This window comes from Eriocheir sinensis, unplaced genomic scaffold (genome assembly GCF_024679095.1).
Source record: "Eriocheir sinensis breed Jianghai 21 unplaced genomic scaffold, ASM2467909v1 Scaffold1009, whole genome shotgun sequence".
Classification (NCBI taxonomy): domain Eukaryota; kingdom Metazoa; phylum Arthropoda; class Malacostraca; order Decapoda; family Varunidae; genus Eriocheir; species Eriocheir sinensis.
In genome coordinates this window covers 92,424-115,629 of record NW_026110307.1, presented here as the reverse complement: position 1 = coordinate 115,629, position 23,206 = coordinate 92,424, and the positions used below count along the sequence as shown (strand labels likewise).

General features: G+C 44.6%; 1 protein-coding gene across 1 annotated transcript; it reads right to left on the bottom strand.

The window, feature by feature from the left end:
- Positions 1-402: 402 nt before the first annotated feature.
- Positions 403-12,289, bottom strand: LOC126988932 (uncharacterized). The gene is made up of 6 exons (XM_050847360.1): positions 12,193-12,289; positions 7,940-8,039; positions 5,995-6,139; positions 4,406-4,524; positions 3,140-3,287; positions 403-1,994 (listed from the first exon to the last, which is right to left on the bottom strand). The coding sequence occupies exons 1-6, from the start codon at positions 12,287-12,289 to the stop codon at positions 1,605-1,607; spliced, it is 999 nt and encodes a 332-aa protein (XP_050703317.1). The 3' UTR covers positions 403-1,604.
- Positions 12,290-23,206: the final 10,917 nt, after the last annotated feature.

Below are 23,206 nucleotides of genomic sequence, written 5' to 3'. Positions count from 1 at the left end.
GTGATCGAACACACACACACACACACACACACACACACACACACACACACACACACACACACACACACACACACACACACACACACACACACACACACACACACACACTCACTCACTCACTCACTCACTCACTCTCACTCTCTCTCTCTCTCTCGGGCGCGGGTAAAGAGGACTTGATGTTACGTAATACAGCAACACAGAAAGGGTCATATGTATGCACAAACTAACACATACGTACACACATACTAATACATACATACATAGGTACACACACACTACGTATACACATTAACCTGCGCCAACTCTACCTAATGTATATGTTATTATTTCTCTGCTTTACTTTTACGACTAATTTTATTATAACTCTTCAATGTGCAGTGTAATAGTAGTAGTGATGTATGTTGTGTGTGTGTGTGTGTGTGTGTGTGTGTGTGTGTGTGTGTGTGTGTGTGTGTGTGTTTGAGAGTATATAATATATATGAATAATTTATATATATTGCTACTCTATCTTTTGTTATCTATATTCTCTACTCTTTTGTTTTCTTTTCGTTTATTTATTATTCCTTCTTTTTGTTTTCCTTTTATTTCTTTGTTTTTGTTGTCTCTTTCTTCATTCTTATCTTCCCTTTGTTTGTGGAGACTATTCTTTCTTTGCCCTCTCTTTTATCAGTATCTTTATCAGTATCTCCTTTATCCTTCTGCATTCCTCCTCTTTATGGTCTGCTTTATCTTTGTTTTATCTCTCTATCTTTATCTCTATCTTTATTGCTTCTTCTGTTATCCTCTTCTTCTGTTTCTTCTTTCTCTTTCATTTAACCTCTTCACTTTGTACCGTCTCGTCATCTTATTGCAGTTCCTTCTTTTCTTCGCTTCTTATTCATGTTTGTTGTACGATTATTGCTTTTTACTCTTCTTTACCTCCTCTCTTCTTTTTCATCACATATTCTTGTTTCCTTTATTCTCACCTTTTCTTCTTTTCGTTATTTTTACTTTTTAAACTTTTTACCTTTTCCTCTCTCACCATCTTCTTTAGCTTCAGAATTATTGCTTTTTGCTCTTCTCTTTTTCCTCTTCCTCTTTCTCATTTCATACTCTTCTTGTGTCTTTCTTTCTCAGATTTCCTCTTGTTCGTTTTCTCTTAATTTTTATTCCTTATATTCTTGTACCTTTTATTCTCCCTTTCCTCGTCACATTTTCTCTTCTTCCTCTTCCTTTTTCAATACTATTTTACGTTTTCTATTTCCTCCATAATCAACTTTCCTCTTCTTCTTCTTCCCGTCACCCGTACTCTTTATATTCTTGAGCCATTTCTTGTCCCATCACTTCTCTTTCTCCTCTTCCTCTGCTTCTTTATAAAATCTTCTGTTTTTCCTATTTCTCAGTCCTCGTCTTGTTCTTCTCCTCTTCACTCCTCTAAATCAGTGACCTTTTCTTGACCCATCACTTCATTTTTTCCTCTTCCTCTTCCTCTTTACATACTCTTTCTGTTTCCTCCTTTACCAGCTTTCCTCTTGTTCTTCTCGTTACTCTTACTTTATACTCTTGACCTTTTCTTGTTCCATCAGTTCCCTCTTTCTTCTTCCTTTTCCTCTTCCTCTTTCTCTTTACATACTCTTCCTGTTTCCTCCTTTATCAGCTTTCCTCTTGTTCTTCTCTTCACTCTTACTCCTGGAATGCTGCTGTTTGTCATCCTTGTCATCTCCTCCTTCTCCACTTCCTCCCCCTCCACCTCCTCCTCCTCCTCCTCCAATCTTGATCACGTTAGCGGAGGATGCTGAGCCGATGGAGGTGAAGGACTTTATGGAATCCGATCTCTTGGAAGGAAGGAGAGGGACTTGGGATCCTACTGTGGGCATCTCTCCTCCGTTGCTTCCTCCTCCTCGTTCCTTCCTCTTGTGCCCTCTTCCTCCTCCACCTCCACCACTACCTCCTCCACCTCCACCTCCACCTCCACCTCCTCCGTCGCTTCTTCCAGTTGTTTCGTCATCGGTGGACTGTAAAAAATAAATAAAAAAGGAGAAAGAAGAATGTTTAGTTAGGTTTGTGAATTGGATTATTCGGATTATTATTATTATTATTATTATTATTATTATTATTATTATTATTATTATTATTATTATTATTATTATTATTATTATTATTATTATTATTATTATTATTATTATTATTATTCAACTCCGTGAATATGCAGGTGTAATTAGTGACGTGATTTGCATGTTATTACAGACTCGATGGGGATACTGATTGTGTCGAATCTAGAACTATTTTATTATATATATTTAGCAGTAGAGGAAACAGCTCAAAACCAACAACGAAAAAAAACCCCGCTCAGCACTGCTCTTATATACTCTTTTTGGGGTGTGGTGTGGAAGGGGGGGGGGGGGGGTTAGAGGGGGGACTTGTGAAATATTCTCCATAACTCAATACTTCCGTGGGTTAATTATCGTCACTGATTTAAGGTTGTCCAGGTAACGCACGCAGGTAACAGCACGCGAGGGGGGCAAAGGTGTAACGAAAGGAAATGAAAAGAAAAATATATTATGGGTGAAATACGTAGTAGCAACACACACACACACACACACACACACACACACACACACAGACACCATCACCACCACCCTACACAAACACCACCACTGATTCCCTGACGCACAGAAAACACCAATTGAAACGCGAAATTAAAACGCTCCAGCTTTAAACCCTTTCCATTACACAACCATCCACAACCGCCCCCTCCCCCTACTCCCTCTTAAACCCCTCCCCATCCCTACCTCAACCGCACGTCCTCCCCAACACACCTATGATCGTATACCCCAAACAATCAGTCATTCAACTAATCAATCAATCAATCGGTCAATCAGTTAATCAGTCAATCATTTAGTCATTCATTCAGTCAGTCAGTTAATCAATCAGCCAATCAACTAGTCAGTCAGTCAACCAATCAATCAATCAACTGTCAATCAATCAATCAGTCAATTAGTCAGTCAATCATTTAGTCATTCAGTCAATCAGTCAGTCAGTCAATTAATCAATCAGTCAACCAATCAATCAATCAACTATCAATCAATCAACTGTCAATCAATCATTCATTCAATCACTCAGTCAATCAATCAGCCAAGGCCCCCACACCTACACTCACCCTAAGGGACTCCGTGGACACAGACAGACACAGGAGGGCGCGTTCGAGGGCTGTGAAGCGCTGGGGGGTGATGTCCTGGGCGCTCCTTAGCTCCTTCTCAGGGAACCAGGCCGGCTCTTCCTCCGACAGCATAGGGAACCCGAGGAGACTGCAGGGTAGGAGGGCGTGTTAAGAGGTAACTGAGGAAGGGGTGAAGGATGAAATGATGTAGAGGTTATTGTGTTAGGAGGGTTAAGTAAGGAGGCAGGCTTAGCAGGGATGGCAAAGAATAGAAAAGATAAATTAATGGAAGGGAAAAGATAGGGAAGGGGAACTCAATTAGACTGCAGGGGAGGAGGGCGTGTTAGGAAGTTACTGAGGAAGGGGTGAAAGATAAAATTATGTTGAGGTTATAGTGTTACGAGGGTTAATTAAGGAGGCAGGGTTAGCAGGGATGAGGGTGGAAGAGAGAAGATAGGAGAAAGGAATGGAAGGGAAAAGATAAGGAAGGGCAGTGAAGGGAATAAGATAAGAAAAGTACGGGTAGAGCTTAGAAGGGAAGGAAAATAAAGTAGGGAGGGCAAAGGATTTTTAGAAATGGCCTTAGAAGGAAGGGAAGAGGAAGTGTTAGTAGAGGAATAGAGGAAGAATAGTAGTCGCGTGAGGGTGATTAGAGGTGAAAGGAGGAAGTGAGGGTGTTAGACGGGAAGGGAAAGAAAAGAAGAGAAAGGAAGGGAAAGGAAAAGATCGGGAAAGGAAATAATGGGTGGGAAGAAAAAAGATCAGAAAGGGAGGGGAAAAGAAGAGAAGGGAAGGAAAATAAAGGAGAGAGAGAGAGAGAGAGAGAGAGAGAGAGAGAGAGAGAGAGAGAGAGAGAGAGAGAGAGAGAGAGAGAGAGAGAGAGAGAGAGAGAGAGAAAGGAAGGAAGAGGAAGAAGAATACATAGGGAGAGAAAGGAAGTGAAACCGCCATTAGAGAAAGAGTAAAGAAAGGAAGGAGGGAAGAAAGGGAGAAGCTTCGTAGGTTATGTAAAGAGAGATAAAGAAAAAGGTAATGTTATAAAGAGGTACAGGGTGAGACAAGGCAGATAGGAGAAAAATAAGTTTATTCCCTCAAGGCTGCAAGGAAAACGAAGAAGAAAGGGATGAATACGAGTTGGCAAGGAAAGAGAATGGTAGGCAAGGACTCGAGGGAAAGGAAACGTATAGGATTTGAGGGAGAATGATATGTTGACTCAGCGATGTGTGCGATGTGTTGACTCACTTAAGCTACGATATCTCGACTCACTTAGCGATGGGTACGATGAATATCCACATGAGGGGGATGAAGACGAGCAGGCCCGCCAGCACCAACGCCCACCCTGGCCATTGTCTCTGGACGCTTTCCCCCACCTCGGCATCCCACGCCTGCAGGACACATTCACTTATAGACAAATACACTGGTAGGTAGACATTCAGATATTTAGACAAGGAACTACAGAAACAAGAAGGCAGAAAGATGAAAAGCTAAAGAGGTAGAAAGCGACGAATAGATGGAGATACATACAGAGATACATAAAGTGAGTTAGAGAGATGAAGACATAAAAAAGAATAGACATTAAGGTAGAGAGAGGTGAATACATAGAGATACCTAGAGAGATATATATAAATAGAGAGTTAGAGAAATGAAAAGACATACAAGTAAAGAGAGACAAGTACACAAAGAGTTAGAGAAATAAATACAGGAAAATACATGAATAGGAAGGTAGAGAGATGAAGAAATGAACAGATATAAACTAATTCACGGAGATTCATTTACATTTAATAGGGAGGCAGACAGAAAGAGATATACAGGTAGAGAAAGAAATATACTGATAGGTACACACCACAGCCACGGCACTGACTCACAACCACACCAGCTACTCACCAACCACATCACTGACTCACCAACCACACCACTGACTCACAACCACATCACTGACTCACCAACCACACCACTGACTCACAACCACACCAGCTACTCACCAACCACATCACTGACTCACCAACCACACCACTGACTCAACCACACTACTGACTCACCAACCACACTACTGACTCACCAACCACACTACTCACTCACCAACCACACTACTGACTCACCAACCACACTACTGACTCACAACCACACTACTGACTCACCAACCACACTACTCACTCACCAACCACACTACTCACTCACCAACCACACTACTCACTCACCAACCACACTACTGACTCACCAACCACACCACTGACTCACCAACCACACCACTGACTCACCAACCACACCACTGACTCACCAACCACACCACTGACTCACCAACCATACTACTCACTCACCAACCACAGTACTCACTCACCAATCACAGTACTCACTCACCAACCACACTACTCACTCACCAACCACACTACTCACTCACCAACCACACTACTCACTCACCAACCACACCACTGACTCACCAACCACACCACTGACTCACCAACCACACCACTGACTCACCAACCACACCACTGACTCACAACCACACCACTGACTCACCAACCATACTACTGACTCACCAACCACACCGCTGACTCACAACCACACTACTGACTCACCAACCACACCAGTGACTCACCAACCACACCACTGACTCACAACCACACCAGTGACTCACCAACCACATTACTGACTCACCAACCACATTACTGACTCACCAACCACACTACTGACTCACCAACCATTCTACTGACTCGCCAACCACATCACTGACTCACCAACTACACCAGAGAGTCACCAACCACACCACTGACTCGTCAACCACACCAGTGACTCACCAACCTCACTACTGACTCACCAACCACACCACTGACTCACCAAGCATACCAGCGACTCACCAGGTACGTGCTCCCCTCCACCGCCATCTTGACGACGGAGGAGGCGAGGATGGTGACCATGAGAAGCGGGGACACCACCTTCCAGCACACCAACCAGTACAGGGACGGCCGCGAGCCACACATCAGCTCCACGTCACTCGCGAACCTGGAGCACCACACGCACACACATATATACACACATAGACACACACTATAGTTTTATACACTATACTATACACAAATACATACACCATACATACACCACACACCATACTAAACACACACACACACACACACACACACACACACACACACACACACACACACACACACACACACACACACACGCACACGTTTGAAGTCTTGATATTTACAGCCTTTGACACGTTGGAAATCCCATCAAGCTCGGGACGTCCGACAACATGGTAAACAGACTCTCGCGCTTAGACAGCATCCATAGGCCAGGCTGCGCGGTGCTGGCCTTCACGCGCCGCTCAAACGATGGTGAACGCTTATATACACTTCGAGGAGTAAAAATCAGTAACTTTTTATTACTGAATACGTGAATGTCGTCGAGAAATTACTGGTTCGTCATTTTCTGCTTTGGTTATCTCATGCAGAACGTAGATTTTGAGTTTCAGTGAAAGGGATGAGTTATTATCACTGGTAAAGTGGAGTAAGTTGACAACATATATTTTGCGGCCACATCTTATGCAGAACGTATTTGATGTACTATAGAGTTTATGTATTAAAGCGGGATGTTAGTTGACATCACTGGTAAATCCTTGCACAGGATTTTGGATAACATATATTTTGTGTTGCCATCTATGTAGAACGTATTTTGGTGTATCATGAGCTTATGAAGTAGAGGATGAAAGAAGAACGACACTGGTAAACTTTTGCAATAGGTTGGACAACATAGGATGAGTTTAGATATCATATTACAAGTCGAACTTAGTTTCTGGTCCCTACAGTGTTACTCATCCCGAACTCTGTAGGATTCCAATCATATCGATTGGACTTGTAATACGACCCTCAACCGACCTTTGTAGCCACCTGAAACTTCTAGGATTCGACTTGTAATACGGCCCAATATATATGTTCAGTATGTAAATGTAATCTGACCGTTATAAGAGTATATTGCGGTAATAAACTATGTTTTTCCTTTTTGCAGGTAAGATGGGCATATTAAGCCTGCGGAGTGGTTCAGGTGGCTTACATAACAGCTGCAGACAGGTGAGAGGGACTAATTAGCCTGGGCTGATGATTGCAGGTGTGTGGAGGCATCAGACCTCACCTCCCAGCAACACCACCTTCCTCTACTAACTCTCCTTTCTTTATATCTTCCTTCCTTCCTTCCTTCATCCCTCCCTTTCTTCCTTCCTTCCTTCCTTCATCAGTGCATCATCATCATCATCATCATCATCATCCTTTTCTTTTTCTGCCTCCTCCTCCTCATCATATTTCCTTATTTTTCTTATGCAAAAAAAAAAAAAGACTAAATAATCGTTCTCACACGCCTCATCTATGCACTCCCCACACCCCCCACACACCCCACACACACGCACAGGTGAGTCGCTCAGGAGAATTACCCATTGTTTGGCTTGGGGTGACAGGCAACAGAAAAAGGAGAAAAAGAAAAAGGGGAGGAGGGAGGAGGGAGGGAGGGAGGATGGAGAAAATGGAATCCGAAAGGGAAGAAAGAGACAGGAGAAAGGAGAAAAGTTAGGTAGATGAGGAAGCTGATGTCGCAAGCAAGAACGAGGAAGTGAAGTGAAGGGGATGAGGTGCGGGAGGAGGCTGAAGGGAAAGCAAAGGAGGAGAGGGAAGGAGGAAGCCGGAGAGCACTTGAGCACCTAAGATGGACAGGAAGACAGGAAGGTTATGTGATAGGTCGCAGGCATGTAGAAACTTTCTGCTTTTTGTAGTAAAAGTGTTGGTACATCCCTCAAAGGCTTCCCCATACCTCTCTGTCTCTGTGTTTTGTGTGTCTTCTGTCAGTCTGTATGGTTTGTCTATGTGTCTCTGTCGCTCCCTATCTCTCAATCTACTCTCCCTCTCAGATTCTGTTTCTTCAAGGCCAGGACGGAGCGGAAGTGTGGCTATGTCTGTGTGTCTCTTTATCTGTCTGTCTGTTTAATCTCTGTTGCTCTGTCTCCCCAATTTGTCTACTTGCTTTCATTCCCAAAGGCCAGGACGAGCAGGAAGGAGGTTTGGCAAGTAATATAGTGATGGGTGTTCCGTCCCCCCTCAGCTATCAGGATAATTTACGAGGAAGCATTGTGAAGAAGAAGTTCAGATGGAGCAGACAGAGAGAAAGACACACGCTCAGTTGATACATACATAGAGAGAGACGCGGCATTGTATACTCATGTGGAAAGAAAATGGTGTTACGACAATACGACCGTGGTGGCTCCAGCATGGGCCTAAGGCCTAACACACACACACACACACACACACACACACACACCTTTTCTATATAAGTGAAATATTTACGTCGACGATTTGTATTTGTGAAACTTATCTAGAAGCGAACAGCCTCCGTGCACATCTTTCTCCCCTGGGCAGCTCTAGACTAGGGTTGCCAAATTATCTTACTCAAAACATCGCATTTATCAGTTCCAGGGCCCAAAACTTTCCTACCCACACAGATAACGAAATTCCAGTTAAAGTTCTCGTTAAAAGCATTACTTATTGGCGTTTGTTTGCGATAGCTGTGACTCAGAACCGGAAAATACGATGTGCTGAGTGCCTGAATACGATAATTTGGTAACCCTGCTCTAGACTCGATCGATCCGAATGATGCAGCCCCGAGATTAAGGACGTCCCGGCAGTGTTCTTTAGGTCTCGCGCCAACACAACCCGATAAGCAGATTAACTTCCGGGAGGCTGCCACATGGTCGTATCCGCGGTTGACTTACACGAACACGCAGGTCTTGAATCGGCCAAAGAACAATTGCTTCACTTGAGATTTTTCACGCGTGTTGCCCTTTGATGTAGCGCATGTCCTCTCTAGTCACTGTTTAATGGCGATGTATCACAGTTTCATAGGAAGAGGGGGTGTCCCAAGACTCCTCTGCAGACTACTCTGTTTATGTTTGTGGAATCTTTTATGTCTTCATGCAGGAGCAGTATGCTAATTTTTTATTTTAATTTGCTCGTTTCGTGGCCTCTCTCCACTGCTGTATATAAAAACAAAACAAGGAAACGTATCGCACTGAAGACGCGAGCCTTCAGATGTTTGTTTTGAGTCCCCAAGTGTTCCTTAGAGCCAGTCCTTAGCATTAGAGGGAAGCCATTCTGTCTTATTGCTTTGTGGCGCGACGCACCGCCGTTGTTATTGACTTCGTTATTACGCTGTGTGAAGCTCCTCAACAGATGCATTAAGGAAGTTCACCGTGTCTTCCAGCAAACCACAAGTCGCTAGACACTTACTTTAATCTATTAGACCTTGAGGCTAATTGGCTTACAAGTTCTATTAATATCCTTTGACAGCCATCATCATTAGTATTGGTTCATCTGGTGACAAATTTTCAAAGCACTAAAAAGTGTCCTTTCCCTCCGCGCTTGTTTCTTGTTTTCCAATCCTGAATTAATGTATTTGACAAAATCGTGTTATTACAGGCTAGATCACAAATACCAGAATTAAGTCTTAGGTAATGGCTATTTCTAAAATATTACTATATATAAGTGATGGATACCGCATCACAAGCTCTGAGCTTTTGCACCAGTCTTTCATTTAAAAAAAAGGCGTCTAGAGGTGCTCTGGTAACCCTACACTCTCCGACCCAGAACATTATGAATTTTCATATTGATTTTTTTAAGAAACAAGAAATCTGCATAGAATTCTTTCCATAAACCAACAGTCCAGCAAGCAAGCTTGGTCCATCAGTAAGGAATGAAAGACTCAGTTCGTGTTACATAACTCGAAAAATCTACAGACCTTAAAAAATTCACACGCACAAACGATGATAGAAAACAAGGTTAAATTAAAGATAGAATGCTTTGCAAAAGAAAAAAAAAACCTCATGTGTAATATTAAAGTTGGGGATTTCACTGCCAAGTCGATAAAGTTTCCCCCTCGCCAAAGCCCCGCGCGGTGATAGGCTTATGCATATTTTCCTGAAGGGGCGGATTTCCCTGGTGCGGCGTGTTATAGATGCGCGCAGAATACACTGAAATAAATGTCCACGATGCTCTTTTAAGCTTTACTTGGTCGCAAAAATAGTCAGAATATCAGTTAATAATTATTATGATGCTGATGACTCCCAATGACTGAACCTTGATGTGAAGGGAAGGTAATGGTCAGACTTTACCACGCAGAACGAACTCGGTTGTAGTGGACTGATGAAAACTTGTTACTCGGTTAAATCACAAGAACGGGTAGCCTCGTAATGAGCCGATAGACTTACTGTTACACGTTTTTCCATGCTTCAGTGTTTCCATGCCTCCTTCCCAGGGCACACGTGAATCAGGGACTTGTCTAGGGTTCGTGTATGTTTGTGTGTGTGTGTGTGTGTGTGTATGTGTGTGTGTGTTCAAGATATCGGAATATACTTTGGCAATGCATCTGTTTATCTATCTATTTGTTTACGCGGTTATTTATTTGATCAAGCTTACATATTTTCGTCTAGTTGCTTGCTTTTCCATCACAGGACAGCAGGAAGGTTGCCAGGAGCGGAGGGCAACCACCTGCACCGCCTGTCTTGTTGAACCTCTCGCCCAGATTTCAAGTTATGGAGCACAGGTTTTTTCTTTTAGGTCAAACTTAGGTTAAAACATTGCAATGCCTTTAAAATCAATAACATGCAGCACTTATAGAATCAGTGACTTGCAGCTGGTAGAAATGGTGGCTGAATAACATAGAATTAAAGCAAAAATACAATGATGATGATGATGAGAGAGAGAGAGAGAGAGAGAGAGTTTATCCTGCCATACTTCTTTCTTTAGATCAGTCCTCGATTGAGAAGTAATCCGTGCCAAAATGTCTCGCCGAGGCAGGCAGGAACCCCACGAGCTAGTAATAGTGGAGAAACATATTCGTTTCCACACCTGAAGAAGGGAAACTGGCAGGTGTGTGTGTGTGTGTGTGTGTGTGTGTGTGTGTGTGTGTGTGTGTGTGTGCTGCAAAGGAGGAATGTGACGAGTGAGCCGCTTTTTTCAGTGATATTCAGACTTGCATGCAGGAAAGCGTCACGCAAAACAAGTGTTGCTCCTTTCATTTACAGTTTTTTGTACATCTCCTCATCCCTATTACGCCGACGTGCCACCGACATTGCTGCACCATGCCAGAACACTGTCTTTTTCGAGGTCATGAAATTAAAGCAATAATCCTTATGTATACGCTTTCCTGATAGTGGATATTTGGCTTCGTGTCAATCTTAAAAGGACGCTTTCAGAAGTCGATCCTTGAACGTTACGTAAAGCCGCTTAGGGTGAGGCCTGATTGGCGGACGAAGGAAGGGAGTCAGGTGCTCGAGGGCGTCACCAGGTGCGTGCCAAGACCCAGCCTCTTACCCCACCGGAGGCCAGGCATGTTATCGCGACGTACGAGTGCCACAAGGGCGGGGAGGGAGGCGATAGGCACCTCCCCACTCACACCTCTGAAAGCCAAGGCACCTGAGAAGATTTTAACTCGTGAAGGCTTTTGTGATTACAGAACTTCACCCTAATTCGCCCTTCATAACTAAATACCACTCCTGTTCGGGGTGACTGCGTTCTCTTGTTAGTGTGCATAGTCTAGTCTTATGTGATACCTCCCGTCGGTATTGCTATTGGGTCTCCTCGCACATGAAAAGGCACTCGACTTCCGCTGACGTTGGCCGTTGCTGCTGACGACTCTCTTGTTGGGTAGGGTGGATGGAGTGCGCCAAGGCTTTTATCTTGTTTTTTACTAGGCTTTATTTACACAACAAGATAAAAGCAGGATAAGGAGGGTGTATTGCCGCGACAAGGGGGGGGGATAAGAATCACATGGTGCCTCAGGTCATAAACACCGAGCAACGTTGGCCAGGTGGTGCCATGGAGAGAGAGAGAGAGAGAGAGAGAGAGAGAGAGAGAGAGTGAGAGTGAGAGATGGGGGGGGGGGGAGGGGGTCGCAGAGAAAGGACAGGTGAGAGTATATTTGCGTCTCCAGAAGGACGGGTAGTTATCTCCCAACCCTCGCCAAGGTTACTCCGCAGCCTCCGGTCCTGATAATCCACGTTCGACGCCCCTTACCAGCCGCAAGGTCAAGGGGGTGCAAGTTACGGCCCTGAAGGTGTGTTGGGTAGCGCAGGTGCCAGGGGGCCGGGCGGCTGGTCGGGAGTTCCCTCATGATTCGTCGAAGTTGTGGGAGTTGTCACGCGGAAATTTTACAAGGCCTCCGAGTTTAAAGTTGGGTTTCGGAAGGTGCGAGGGAAGAAGGGAGGTCACCGGCTGGTTGTCATGGCGAGGCGCTGCTGGGCTCTCCTCACCTCCACTCTGTTATCGTGTTTTCCATTGGTGTTGCCGCTGGTATTGCACTTAATATTATCAGCACTGAAGAGTTGGAAGCCTCGTGCGATGTAAATTAACGCGAATTCTGCAAGTAGGTAATACCAACCCTTGTCGGTGTGCCTTGGAAAACCGGTGCCCGTCGGCGTGTAGTATAAATCAAATTGAAGTGAACCTCCCCCCTCCGAAAAAATGTTGACAGTTATAGGTTTCTCGCCGCAATAGATAGCACCAATCCATCATCCTCGGAGCTTGGGGGAACTAACTGGTCTCTCAAGCTTCCTCCCCTTCCGTTACGTATCGGCGCAGAGGATCTGTGGTGCCGTTGCCAAGGATTAACAAGTCGACGCAATGGATAGCACCAATCAATGTTTTAATCGCTACTCGAGTGAACTGACCTCAGCCTTCCTCCCCTCCCGTCACGTATCGATGCAAAGGATGTTCCGTCGTACCGTTGCCAAGGATTAACAAGATGACGCAATAGATAGGACTATTCTATCCTTTCTCGGTGCTTGCGGGAACTGGTCTCGATCTTCCTCTCCTTCCATCACTTATCGAGGCGAAGGATGTGTCGTACCGTTGCCAAGGGTTAACAAAGTGACTCAGTAGATCGCACCAGTCAATCCTTTCTTGCTACTCGAGTGAACTAAGTGACCTCAGGCTCCCTCCCCTTCCACCGCGAATCTCGGCAAAGGATGTGTCGGACCGTTGCCAAGGATTTACAAGTTGACTTTATGTGCACCGCCTCGGATGCTGGCACTCTCACCCTCTTTTGTGTCAGTTACTCACACTTATACACACTCTTTTTCTACTCAACCACGAACGCCTGGGAAACTCCACTTGCCACCTTCTTGCGTTATGTACAGCGTAATGGCACCCGGCACCTGGAGGCGTACACGACATAAATACAAAACCACGTGTGGAAAAAAGACTTACTAGGGTGGAAAGAGACGAAGAGGGTTGCCATAGTGTTGAGAGAAAAAAAAGAAGAGATAAATTGGGGGTATAAAGCGACGCGTGGGGCATTGGTTCAAAACGGTTGGTGTTAATCAGGGTTCGCATCCCCCTTCCTCCCTCTTCTCATTAGGTAGGTACAAGGAGGAAGGGGGGGAGGGGGGGGGTTGAAGCGTCCTTGCCCAGGTATACCTAAAGATGCACTGTGGGGATCCTGCTGTGTTTCCTCGTCATCTCCTCCTCCCTCCCCCTCTCGTCCCTCTCGTTGTCCTCCTCCCTCTCCTCCCTCAGTTACCTTCCTCGTCATCTCCCCCTCTCCCCCCTTTGTTATCCTTCTCTCTTTGCTCCCTCAGTTACCTTCCTCGTCATCTTCCCCTCTCCCCCCTTTGTTATCCTTCTCTCTTTCACCCCTCTGTTAGCTTCCTCGTCATCTCCCCCTCTCCCCCCTTTGTTATCCTTCTCTCTTTGCTCCCTCTGTTAGTTTCCTCGTTATCTCCCCCTTTCCCCCCTTTGTTATCCTTCTCTCTCCTCCCTCAGTTACCTTCCTCGTCATCTCCCCCTCTCCCTCCTTTGTTATCCTTCTCTCTTTGCTCCCTCTGTTAGTTTCCTCGTTATCTCCCCCTTTCCCCCCTTTGTTATCCTTCTCTCTTTCACCCCTCTGTTAGCTTCCTCGTCATCTCCCCCTCTCTCCCTCCTTTGTTGTCGTTCTCTCTTTCCTCCCTCAGTTAGTTTCCTCGTCATCTCCACCTCCTTCCCTCCACAGCCATTGTCCTCCTCCCTCTACTCCATCTTCTGTTAGGCCTGCTACGTTAATTTCCTCCGCCTCCTCCATTTACTCCTCTCCTTTTCTTTTCCCCTTAAGTCTCTGCCTCTTCTTTCTCTTCCTTTTTCCTGTTGTTGTTGTTGTTGTTGTTGTTGTTTCTGGTGGTTGTGGTGGTGACTAACATACAATATTAGCTTTAATTCAACGTGTTTTTTTTTCCCGTTCCAGTAATATGAGTTTTTATCCTTTTTTACAGGTAAGTTTGAGAAGCTGAGATCTGTGTGGAGAGAAGTCGGTCAGTTCCGTAAGGTAGGTGATGAGAGAGAGAGAGAGAGAGAGAGAGAGAGAGAGAGAGAGAGAGAGAGTCCGCAATAACCCCTAATAGGCTTATCTTTAATTAAATGAAAATGTAAATATGCAGCGGCCCGCCCCTAACACAGACTCGCCCTGACTCGGGATAACTATTTGCAGACTCGCCTTTATACACACACAGGTTATTTTTTTCGTCTCTTTTTTCTTTTTTTTTTTACTTCTTCGGCAGCCGGCTCGCCCGCCCTCCCGTGTGCTCCAGAGGTCTGCTTGTAAGGAAACTTTTGCCATGAACCCTGTTACATGTTTTCCGGGAAGGCGGGTTCGTTCCCTCAGCGACGGCCTTAGATGCAAGAAAGGAAAAAAAAAAAAAAAAAATCATATTCCCCGTTATTTGAAATCCAGCGATAAAATAAAATAAAAAGCGCTTGTATTTTCCTTCCCTCTCGCGTCGGAAAATCATTGAAGAAGTATTTTCCTTTTTATCTCTAACTCGTATTCCGCTGTTCGAGATTAAACGACAAACTACAATAAATAAATTAATGAATAAATAAATAAACAGCGCTGATATTTTACTTCCCCCTCTCTTCAGAAATCAACATAAGAAGTATTTTAATTTTTATTTCTTAACTCATATCCGGCTATTCGAGATTAAGCGACAAAATTTAAAGAATAAAAAAAAAAAAAACGAGAAAAAAAACAGCTAATATTTTTCCTTCCTTCTCACCTCGGAAACTATTTAAGAACTAGTTTCCTTTTTATTACTTAACGCATATTCCGCTATTTGAGATTAAGCGAAAAAAAAAAAAAAAAAAAAAAAAACGAAAAAAAACAGCTAATATTTTTCCTTCCTTTTCACCTCGGAAATTATTTAAGAACTAGATTTATTTTCATCCCTTAACTCATATTCCGCTATACGAGATTAAGCGACAAAAAAAAAACAAAAAAAAAAACGAAAAAAAAAACAGAGCTTATATTTTCCTTCCTTCTCACCTCAGAAATCACCTCGGAAGTGAGAAGAGAGGAATAAAAAAGCGCAGACATTTATTTTCCTCTCTTCTCACTTCGGAAATCATTTAAGAAGTATTTACCCTTTTATTCTTTGCCCGGAAATCTTTTTAAGACGTGTTTTCCATTTTATTCCTTAAGTCATATTCCGCGTGTCGAAATCAAGCGAAAAAAAATTGATGATATTATTGTCCTATCTTCACTTCGGAAAGCATTTAAGAACTATTTTCATTTATATTCTTTGCCCGGAAATTATTTTAAGACGTGTTTTCCATTTTATTCATACTCATATTCCGCGTGTCGAAATCAAGCGAAAAAAAATGTTGATATTATTGTCCTATCTTCACTTCGGAAAGCATTTAAGAACTATCTTCCTTTCTATTCTTTGCCCGGAAATCATTTCAAGACGTGATTTCCATTTTATTCATATTCATATTGCGTGTGTCAAAATAAAGCGAAAAAAAAAAGGCTGATATTATTGTCCTATCCTCACTTCGGAGAGCATTTAAGAACTATTTTCCTTTCTATTCTTTGCCCGGAAATTATTTTAAGACGTGTTTTCCATTTTATTCATACTCATATTCCGCGTGTCGAAATCAAGCGAAAAAAAATGTTGATATTATTGTCCTATCCTCACTTCGGAGAGCATTTAAGAAGTATTTTCCATTTTATTCTTTGCCCGGAAATCATTTTAAGACGTATTTTCCTTTTTATTCCTTAACTCATATCCCGCCTGTCTAGATGAAGCAACAACAACAACAAGAAAAAAAAGACGCTGATATTATTGTTCTATACTCACTTCGGAAAGGATTTAAGTAACTCACAGAAATCATTTTAAGACGTATTTTCCTTTTTATTCCTTAACTCATATTGCTCCTGTCTAGATGAAGCAACAACAACAACACACAAAAAAAGAAAGACGCTGATATTATTGTCCTATACTCACTTCAGAAAGGATTTAAGTAACTCTCAGAAATCATTTTAAGACGTATTTTCCTTTTTATTCCTTAAGTCATATTGCGCGTGTCGAAATCAAGCGAAAAAAAAAAAAAAGCTGATAACATTGTCCTATCCTCACTTCGGGAAGCATTTAAGAACTATTTTCCTTTATATTCCTTAACTCCTATTCCGCGTGTCAAGATTAAGCGACGGAATACAATAACAACACTGATATTTTCCTCTCTTCTCTCACTTCGGAAATCACTTAAGACCCATTTTCCTTTCTATTCTTTGCTCCCCTGATCGCTGTGCTTGGTTCGCCGATAACTATTACACCCGTGTTTGCCAGCGCCACGCACCTCCCGTCATTGGCCCGCCTTTAAACCCTCCTCCCATGACGGCCGAATGTGCACTTGTTTGGGGCGCAACGAGGTAGTCACGGGTGCGGGGCCTCGAACGCTGCATAATTATGGTGATGAAGACCGATGCGCAGGTGTTTTACTTGCTCTTTTTATTTGGGTGACATATTGCTGACGGCCACCTACAGGGAGAGAACTAGAAAAATAGATAAAAGGAGGAAACATGAGGAGTAGAGAAGGGAAGGGAAGGGATGAGAGGGAAGGGAAGGGAAGACAAGGAAGAGAAAGGAAGGGAAAGGAATGAAAGAGAAGAGCAGAGAAAAGAAGTGAGGGGAAAAGGGCGAGAAGGGAAGGGTAGGAACGGGAAGGGAAGGGAAAAAAAAGAAAGAAAAGGGAGAAAAGAAAGGAGACCCAGGAAGAAAAGAGAAGAAAAGGAAAGGGAAGCGAAGAAAAGCAAGAGTGACGGAACGAAAAAAGAAAAAAAAAACGGAAGGAAAAGAATTAAAAAACAAAAGGAAAAGGGAAAGAGTGAAAGAGAAAAGAGAAAGAGGAGGAGGGAAGTGTAGGCGGGCTGAGAGATGTTTACGTCGCCCCGTCAACGCCACGACCCACTTGCCAGGAATAAGGCCATTTTTCCGCGTTCACTTGTGTGTGTACGCTGACGAAATGGACAGTTTTTACCTCCACGCCCCGAACACCACATGACGCCGGCACTTAACACGCGGGGGGAGGGGAAAGGGGGGCAGGAGGGGAGGGGGGGAGCGTCGCCAACCTGCCTGCCTTCCGGGTTAGCCATCAGCCTGTGCCCCGCCCCCTTACCCTGCCTCGTGCCCCACCTTCTTTGATGAGTGTATACCTAGCCCGTTTCTGGCCCCGTTATGTCCCCTCTTCCGCCCCCTGCTTGCAACCCCCCCCCCGCCGCCCCCCACCCCTCAAGCCCTTTTTCCGCCCCAGCCTTCAACTCATTACCTCATTACTCCCTCACCTTTTCTGTATTCGTAAACGTAGAGAAGGGAAGGGAAGGGATGAGAGGGAAGGGGAGGGAAGACAAGGAAGAGAAAGGAAGGAAAGGGAAGAGCAGAGAAAAGGAGTGAGGGGAAAATACAAGAATGAAAGGGAAAGCGAGAAGGGATTCGTAAACGGGCCCTCATCTGTAAGTCACCGTATGCATGTCGCACCCCCGCCCCCCACCTTCATTCAACCCTCCCTGTCATCCCCTTTCTTCCACGCCAGCTTGCAATTCCTCACCCAATCCCTCCCTCGCCTTATTTCGATCATATTTTTATTCGCTTCTGATTTGTAAGAAAAGTAAGAGTGACGGAACGAAAAAACGAAAAAAAGAACGGAAGGGAAGAGAATTAAAAAAAACTTCCTTCTTCCACTCCAGCTAACAACGCATTACCCCATTACTCCCTCCCGATCTCTACATCATCACCTCCTCTCCCTTGATCAGTATGCCACCACATGCACCTCGCTCACTCCTCCCCTTCTTCATCCCTTCCCCTTGTCATCTACCCTCCCCAAATCAAACTCTTTTTCCATTCCAGCTAACAACGCATTACCCCATTACTCCCTCCCGATCTCAGCATCATCACCTCCTCTCCCCTGATCAGTATGCCAACAAATGCTCCTCGGTCACTCCTCCCCCTCTTCAACCCGCCCTAAATCAAGCTCTTTTTCCACACCAGCTAACAACGCATTACCCTATATATCCCTCGCCACCTCTATCTTCATCTCCGCCTTCCTTAATCAGCATACCGCCAAACCCTTCCGGGAACCACCGCGCCTCCCCTCTCCTATCTACCCTTCTAAGTTAAGCCCTTCTTCCACTCCAGCGTGAACTCATTACCCTATCACTCCCTTGCCACCTCTATGTCTTCCTATCCGCCGTCCCTTTAATAAGTAAGCCCCACCCGCCCCACCCGCCCCACCGCGCCCCATCTCCCCATCTACCTTCCCTATCTCGTAGTGCTCCAGCCAACCTCCATTAGTCTAACTACTTACGGCACACCAGGTACATACCTTTATTGCACTTTCATTCCATTTACCATCTTTCTGTGCCTTGTATAACCTTTTACTACACCTACCTTCTGTTTTCATTCCATCTCGCGCAGTCCTCTCCTCCGACCCCATTCCTTACTGCGCTTGCCCCTTTTTCCCACCTTATAACGTCTTGCCTGACTCCTGCACTCTCCCTTCCTTCGTTTTCCCATTCCATCTCACGCTGACTCGTCCCTCCTGACTCTCGTTCCTTATTGCATTTGCCTTCCCTTTCCCAACCTCTTTCCCACCTTACCATGCCTTGTCTAACCCTCATCTCTTCCTATTATACCCTCGTTTTCCCATTCCATCTCACGCTGACTCGTCCCTCCTGACTTGCCTTCTCTTCTTCACCTTACTACGCCTTGTCTAATCCTTTACTCCTCCTCTCTTCGTTTTCACATTCCATCTCACGCTGAACTGTCCCTCCCGACCTCTATTCAGCATTCCTAGTCCATCCTTTTACTTCAGTTTCTTCCCCTTTCCCACCTCCCTATCCTTTGTCTAACCCTCTGCTTCCCCCTTCCGTTCGTTTTCCCATTTCATCTCACGGCGACCTGCACCTCTCCTACCCCATCCGACCCCCGTTCAGCTCGCCTCCCCATCCCTCCGTAGGTGTCGTAATTGAGTTTTCTTCCTGGTGTCTCTGGGCGGCCTCACCAGACGATGCGGCGCCGCCCTCGACCCCTGCGCCCCCCGAGCCGAGATTGAAACAGGGATGGTATTCTCAGACGCCTCCGCCTCTCACATCAACCATTTCCAAAGGCCAAAAAGGAGATCAGTTGGGTTGTACTGAGTGTTTGTTTAGGTTCGTCGTACAGAAGAAGGGCCAGACTGCCACCAGGGTCATAAAGCTATCCAAGAAAATGCTCGAAACTCCTGGGAAGGCCTTGTCAAATTTGTGGGCTTGGGCGCTGAAGTGTTTAAGAAGACGACTCCAGGCTGTTCCGCTCTGCTCGTTGTCTCGCGTTGTGGAATTGGATCCTCTCTCTCCCTCCCGTCAGGCGAATTATGCTCACCGTTCCTTGAAGAGCCATTTTTTCCTCTCCTGCTGGTTCTCGTCTCTCCTCTCTGTCTCTTATGGTTGTCTGTCTCTATCTGTCTGTCTGTATGCTTCTACTTGTCCTTTCTTTGTTTCTTTCTCTCCTTCATTTTCTTTCTTTCTTTCTTTCTTTTTTTTCTTTCATTCATTCATTCATTCATTCTTTCTTTCTTTCTTTCTTTCTTTCTTTCTTTTGTTTTTCTTTCATTCTTTCTTTGTCTCTCTCTCTCTCTCTCTCTCTCTCTCTCTCTCTCTCTCTCTCTCTCTCTCTCTCTCTCTCTCTCTCTCTCTCTCTCTCTCTCTCTCTCTCGTGACGTCACCTTACCGTAATAGAACCAACAACGGGATTAGCAGCAAAGATAAATACATGTCCCCCACCACTTTCAGCTTCCCTTACTACACACATTTCTTTTTTTGTCCCTGTCACGTTTCACCAGCGCCAATTAACGCCCCTTTGATGTTGCACCGAGCTTATATAACCCAACCATGGCCCCCTAACCCCACCTAGCGCAAGCATACACACAGATAAATACATATACACATACCTAGATTCCTTTTAAATCCGGGGTCATGTGTGTGAGCGTGTGTGTGTGTGTGTGTGTGTGTGTGTGTGTGTGTGTGTGTGTGTGTGTGTTTGTGTGTAGTTCTGCGTCAGTCCCGTTGTCAGAGTCGTCCCCGCATGTCGTTATCGGTAAAATGTGTGGCAGCGCGTGGCTTGTAATCATGTCACCGCTGTCGGAAGGTTTAAGTCACGAGAGACGTAAAATTGGCCGAGTAAAGGCACAGGTGGATGCAAAGGTGTGGGTTGTATTTAGGGACAGGTGGAGGGGTAGGTTATGGTGTGTCCTCCTCGCTTGCTTCCTCCTCCTCCACTTGCCGCTTGCTTGCTTCTTTGGTTGCTTGGTTGCTTGAGGCGTGTGTGTGTGTGTGGGGGGGGGGGGGGGGGGGGCGGTAACGCTTTGTGGTGCTGGGGGAATAGCCTTTTGTGTCTCCTCCGTCTTTCTATTTTTTTTATTTTTTTGCTTTCGTCTTTTCCTTCTTTTCTTATTTTCTTTTGTTGCGACTGCATTGTTGTTTGTTGTTGTTGTTGTTCTTTTTCTTCTTCTTCTTCTTCGTCTTCTTCTTCTTCTTCTTCTTCTTCTTCTTCTTCTTCTTCTTCTTTCTCTTCTTTAAAGTTTACTCTATCATTTCTTGTCATCCGCCTTCTCTCCCGCGTCCTCCTTTTCGCTACATTTTCCTTCCTGACATTTCTCTCTTCATCTCTTCTTCTGCATCGAACTGTATCAGTCAGGAGATGAAAGTCGGGCAGTGGAAGACAGATTCGCATTTCACGTATGACCCAAGAGCTTCCCAGAATTGCGACCCAGAGAGCACTTAAACTAGGCTTCAGATAGGCTTCAAATAGGCTTCAAATAGGCTTTAAATAGTCTCCCAGTCCATGACAAAAAGGCCGTTCAGTGTAGCGTTAATAGGAGGCTCAGAATTATTTTTTTTATCTTTCTGTACCTTTGAAGTGGGAAGTAAATTCGAGAGGTCGCCATCTGCTTACTTTGCTTGTAGTGGCGGAGAATACGAGCCTGAATAACTAGCCTGCAAGTGTTTTTTTTTAGTGTGTGTGTAGTTTTATGTCTCTGTGTGTTTATATAATCTAAGAGAAAATAAACAGACAAGGCACGTGTTTTTTTATCTAGTCCAAAGCGTTCACAAACACCAATTTAAAACACTATCACTGACACATCTAGAGCGTCCATTGCTTTCTTGTTTGTGTCGCTGTTTGGGGGTTTCTCTGTTAGCTAGTTTGTGTGTTTGTTTGTTTGTTTGGCAGGTGAGGTTAAGTTAGGTTGGATTAGTTACGTCATTTCGATACTTAATTGAGTTGTTAATCGGTTAGTCAGTAGGTCAGATATAAAGTAATTTTGGTTGTTAGTTAGTGATATAAGGTAATTTTGGTTGTTAGTTAGTAAGGTCATTTATTTCTTCATTAGTTCCTTAGTTAGTTTGATATGTAGTTAGTTAGTTAGTTAGACAGTTTGTTCGCAAGTTAATTAATTCGGTAGATAGTTTATTAGTTAGTTAACTGATGAGTTTCTTTATTACTCTCTCTCTCTCTCTCTCTCTCTCTCTCTCTCTCTCTCTCTCTCTCTCTCTCTCTCTCTCTCTCTCTCTCTCTCTCTCTCTCTCTCTCTCTCTCTCTCTCTCTCTCTCTCTCTCTCTCTCTCTCTCTCTCTCTCTCTCTCTCTCTCTCTCTCTCTCTCTCTCTCTCTCTCTCTCTCTCTCTCTCTCTCTCTCTCTCTCTCTCTCTCTCTCTCTCTCTCTCTCTCTCTCTCTCTCTCTCTCTCTCTCTCTCTCTCTCTCTCTCTCTCTCTTTTCCCCTCATATCTTGCGCCATTTTTCTCCATTAATCATTGGCTCTGATCCATACTTTTCCCTTGTTTATAGATCTCACATATTTTGCACCACTTTACTCCCTCTCGCTTTGTTTATCAATCTCTCTATCTCTCTATCTTTATGTCTGTCTATTTATCTGTCTGTCTATCTATTTATCTATCTGTATAACAATCTATCTCTTCTTGTATCCTCAACATCTTCCTCTTCCTTCTTTGTGTTCCTTTTTCTTCGTTGCATCTATCTATCTCCATCTATCTTTCTATCAATCATGCTACCTACCTTCAATCCCCCAACATCCTCCTTTTTCTCCTTCTCCTCCTTTAGTGTTCTTTTCCTCTCGTCGCATCTATCTATCAATCCATCTATTAATCTATCCATCCTTGAATCCCCCAACATCCTCTTCCTCCTTCGTGTCCTTTCTCATCGTCGCGTCCACAAGCAAAGCCGTCGTAGGAGTCATGACGTCACAATCGCACACACACGTCACCCCAGGGATTATTTTAACCCCTCTTGGCCCGGCCTCGTCCCCTCCGTGCTGGTCTGGGTGGCTGGCGGCCCGAGCGTGGCGGAGGGGCGAGGGAGGGAACCGAGGTAGGGAATCAAGGGAGGGAAGCGAGGGAGGGAAGCTAGGGGACAAGTCTGCGTGTCTAGCTGGGGAAAAGGACATACAGGTGCGTTGTGTGGAACAGGTGAGGGAGTGAGTGAAGGGAGTGAATGAGAGTGAATGGGGTATTGGTAGATAAGGGAAGGAGTTACAGAAAATGAGAGGGGAAGGGAAAGAAAGGGGGATTTAAAGGAGAGGGAGAAGAGGGAGGGAGTTAGAATAGGTGTGAGGGAGGGAGTAAGGGAATGAGGGAGCCTGGATGGGGTAGAGGATGATAAGGGAGCGAGTTTTGGAGGAATAAGGGGAAAAGGGAATGAAAAAGGGGGGTGAGGGGAGATGAAAAGAGAAAGATC

Bases quoted from the DNA above. Each gene is read 5' to 3' on its own strand.
- LOC126988932 (XM_050847360.1), bottom strand. From the start codon at position 12,289: ATGAGGGAACTCCCGACCAGCCGCCCGGCCCCCTGGCACCTGCGCTAC. The intron at 6,140-7,939 runs GTATGGGGAAGC...GTGGTGCTCCAG, and splicing joins CAAAACACAGAGACAGAGAG to GTTCGCGAGTGACGTGGAGC. The intron at 3,288-4,405 runs GTGAGTCGAGAT...CCTACCCTGCAG, and splicing joins TTCATCGTACCCATCGCTAA to TCTCCTCGGGTTCCCTATGC.